The sequence below is a fragment of the Apis dorsata genome, unplaced genomic scaffold (assembly GCF_000469605.1).
Source record: "Apis dorsata unplaced genomic scaffold, Apis dorsata 1.3 scaffold_142, whole genome shotgun sequence".
Classification (NCBI taxonomy): Eukaryota; Metazoa; Arthropoda; class Insecta; order Hymenoptera; family Apidae; genus Apis; species Apis dorsata.
Genome location: NW_006263433.1, coordinates 145,783 through 147,195, shown reverse-complemented (window position 1 = coordinate 147,195; position 1,413 = coordinate 145,783). Strand labels below are relative to the sequence as shown.

General features: G+C 32.5%; 1 protein-coding gene across 2 annotated transcripts in view; it reads left to right on the top strand.

Moving 5' to 3' along the window:
• The window catches only part of LOC102675814 (protein muscleblind-like), a 360,083-nt gene that overhangs the window by 247,845 nt on the left and 110,825 nt on the right, over window positions 1–1,413 (top strand). The window contains exon 3 of one of the 2 annotated variants that reach the window (XM_031509376.1): window positions 1,004–1,099. The exons of the other annotated variant lie outside the window; for it this stretch is intronic. Coding sequence (XP_031365236.1) covers window positions 1,004–1,084 — 81 coding nt within the window. The 3' untranslated portion in view covers window positions 1,085–1,099. Of the gene's footprint in view, window positions 1–1,003; window positions 1,100–1,413 lie in introns of those variants that run through there. 2 annotated transcript variants of the gene reach the window in all.

Below are 1,413 nucleotides of genomic sequence, written 5' to 3'. Positions count from 1 at the left end.
TTTTTTTTTTTTTTTTTTTTTTTTTTTTTTTTTTTTGGATATTCAAAGATATTCGCTCGAAATCCTTGATTTTCGTCCCTGCAATTAACCGTTGTTGTTACCGAGAGATTAATGCAGCTTCTGACGTTACTGGTGGAAATATGAGATCGCGAGTTCAGCGTTCTTTCCATGTAATTGCAGATGCGTTGGTTGGATAGAATTTTACGCGGATTTATGAATCCGCAGTTTGAGCTTTCAGATTTATTGGATTCGGTGGACGGATTGCGGTGGACACAGTGTAGAATTTTACGTACGTTTCGAAGCGTTAATTAAGCATCTTTACGCGATAGATAATGAGGATATGTGAAACAATGTGATGTAACAATACGTAACGAGATTGAACTTTAGATTTGATCTTAAGAAGGAAATGATCGTTTTTGGACGATGAGTTTGGAACGACAAATTTCGTGTATAATATGAAAATGTTGATTAACATTGATAATGTAATAAATGGTAGAATCAGTGTAATAATAGTAATGGAATATTGGTGTTACTGTGAAGTGCACTTTTAGTGATTAACCATAATAATTAGCGGTAAGCAATCTTCTAATGGTTGCGATACAAGTAATGTAATGGAGTAATGATGTATTTGAGCTTATGGTTAACTGATTAACTTAACTGATCAATTAGTAATGCAATACAACTTGATAATACCTAACTGTTAGCTTTAAATTTTATTAATTTCCATAGGGTGTATCAATGGACACTCTCAAATAATAAAGAATTAATTTTTACCTTTTCGTCGTATATTAATCTCATGATTTCAAATTTTCTCAAATTGTCGACGATCATCCAAAAAATATAGATAGATATATATATATGTGCATTAAATATTGCTCCCGTGCCAAAAATATAATCCTTCCTCTGTCCGCTAAACGTCCCGAATAAACGAGGCGATCGGTGGCGTGTATTTTGCGCGCGAATTCACGGATGATTAACGGTCCATCGTTCTTTTATGTTTCAGGTACGTAATTCAAATGGATTTCCTGTGTCCTCGCCACTTATCGACCGGTCGGTGAGTAAATGGAACTTATTAATTAATTAAAACCGTACCAGTGTAACGAGAATGTTCCAAGAATTGCCCTCCATCATAAAAAGCTCAATAAAACGCGAAATAGAAAAATTTGTAAGAGAGAAAAAAAAAAAAATCTCGATTTCGCATTTCGTACAAATAAATAGAAAATATAACATTCTTTTTTTTTTTTAAATTAGAATTACAAAAATATTATCGCAAATATTACGATCGATTTCCATTACCCCCTTATCTTACACAAGAAAAAAAAAAGAAAGAAAGAAAAAAAATAAATAAATAAACGAAAAAAAGTTAGCAAACCGAATCCCAAAAGCATTCGCTACGAAAACGAATTCCACGAA